We start from the raw sequence: 1,127 nt of genomic DNA on the forward strand, positions 1-1,127 counted from the left end.
TTATGATATCTTGGCTTTATAAACAATTCCATATGCTCTTTCACCCACATAGTACTTGGAGTCAAATCCTTCTGTGGCCTCAACGATTCGATCATAGAAAACTTTGCCATCATAACTCAAAATACTCATGAAATCCAAATCATTTGCCCGCTCATTATTCCTTCTCTTCATAATCCTTCTTTGATGATGATTGACGATTACAACAACAATCAAGGTGCAAGAGAGAAAGACAAACCCCAAGAACGATATAATGAGGATAATTATGATTCGAGCTCTAGCATGTAGATTATGTTTCTTGTTCCTGATAGAATTGCAGTTTGGTAAACCAACAACATTTCCACATAGCCCTTTGTTATGCTGAGTTGCCTCAAATGGAGCCTCATTGAAAGCCTTGACATTTGGGAGAGGACCTTCTAGTTCATTATAGGATACATCGATAGAAGTCAAGGCCAACATATCATTAAATGTAAGTGGGATGGAACCAGATAGGTTATTGTGGGAGATATTTAGAACTTGCAAGTTTTTCAGTAATGCAAGCTCTCCTGGTACATTTTTTGACAAAATATTATAACTCAGATCAAGAATCTCAAGGACTTGTGTGTTGCTTATCTCAGGAGGAATGCTTCTCTGAAATTTATTCCTGCTCAAGTTCAAGCTCAACCAGCTTTTGCATGAGCCGAGTTGCATCGGTATTGATCCACTCAAATTGTTTGATGCTAAGTTTAGATGTGTCAAATGAGATAAACGTCCAATCTCAATGGGGACATTTCCCATGATCACGTTGTTGCTTAGGTCGAGTTCTAACAACATTGATAGGTTTCTCATTTCCCTTGGAATCTCTCCGCTTAAATTATTTGAAGAAAGGTCCAGTAACTGTAATTGAGCCATCCTTCCAAATATTATAGGTATCCCACCAAAGAGGTTGTTGTTTGATATCCTTAAGCTCATCAAATTACGACAATGCTCCCATTTCCACGAAAGTTCGCCTATCAAATGATTGTGGCTCAAGTCCATATAATTTAGATGCGGATATATTCCGAAAGCATCCGCTATGTTTCCAGTGAGTTGGTTTTTGCCAAGCCTCAATCTGATTAATGTGCTACAATTCTTTAGGCTCGTGGGGATGG

At 38.4% G+C, this 1,127-nt stretch overlaps 1 protein-coding gene across 1 annotated transcript; it reads right to left on the reverse strand.

The window, feature by feature from the left end:
* On the reverse strand, positions 1-888 carry LOC120289869 (MDIS1-interacting receptor like kinase 2-like). The gene has a single exon (XM_039305251.1). The coding sequence runs from the start codon at positions 886-888 to the stop codon at positions 1-3; it is 888 nt and encodes a 295-aa protein (XP_039161185.1).
* Between the last annotated feature and the right edge of the window lie 239 nt (positions 889-1,127).

The sequence above is a fragment of the Eucalyptus grandis genome, chromosome 11, assembly GCF_016545825.1.
Source record: "Eucalyptus grandis isolate ANBG69807.140 chromosome 11, ASM1654582v1, whole genome shotgun sequence".
NCBI classification, from domain to species: Eukaryota; Viridiplantae; Streptophyta; class Magnoliopsida; order Myrtales; family Myrtaceae; genus Eucalyptus; species Eucalyptus grandis.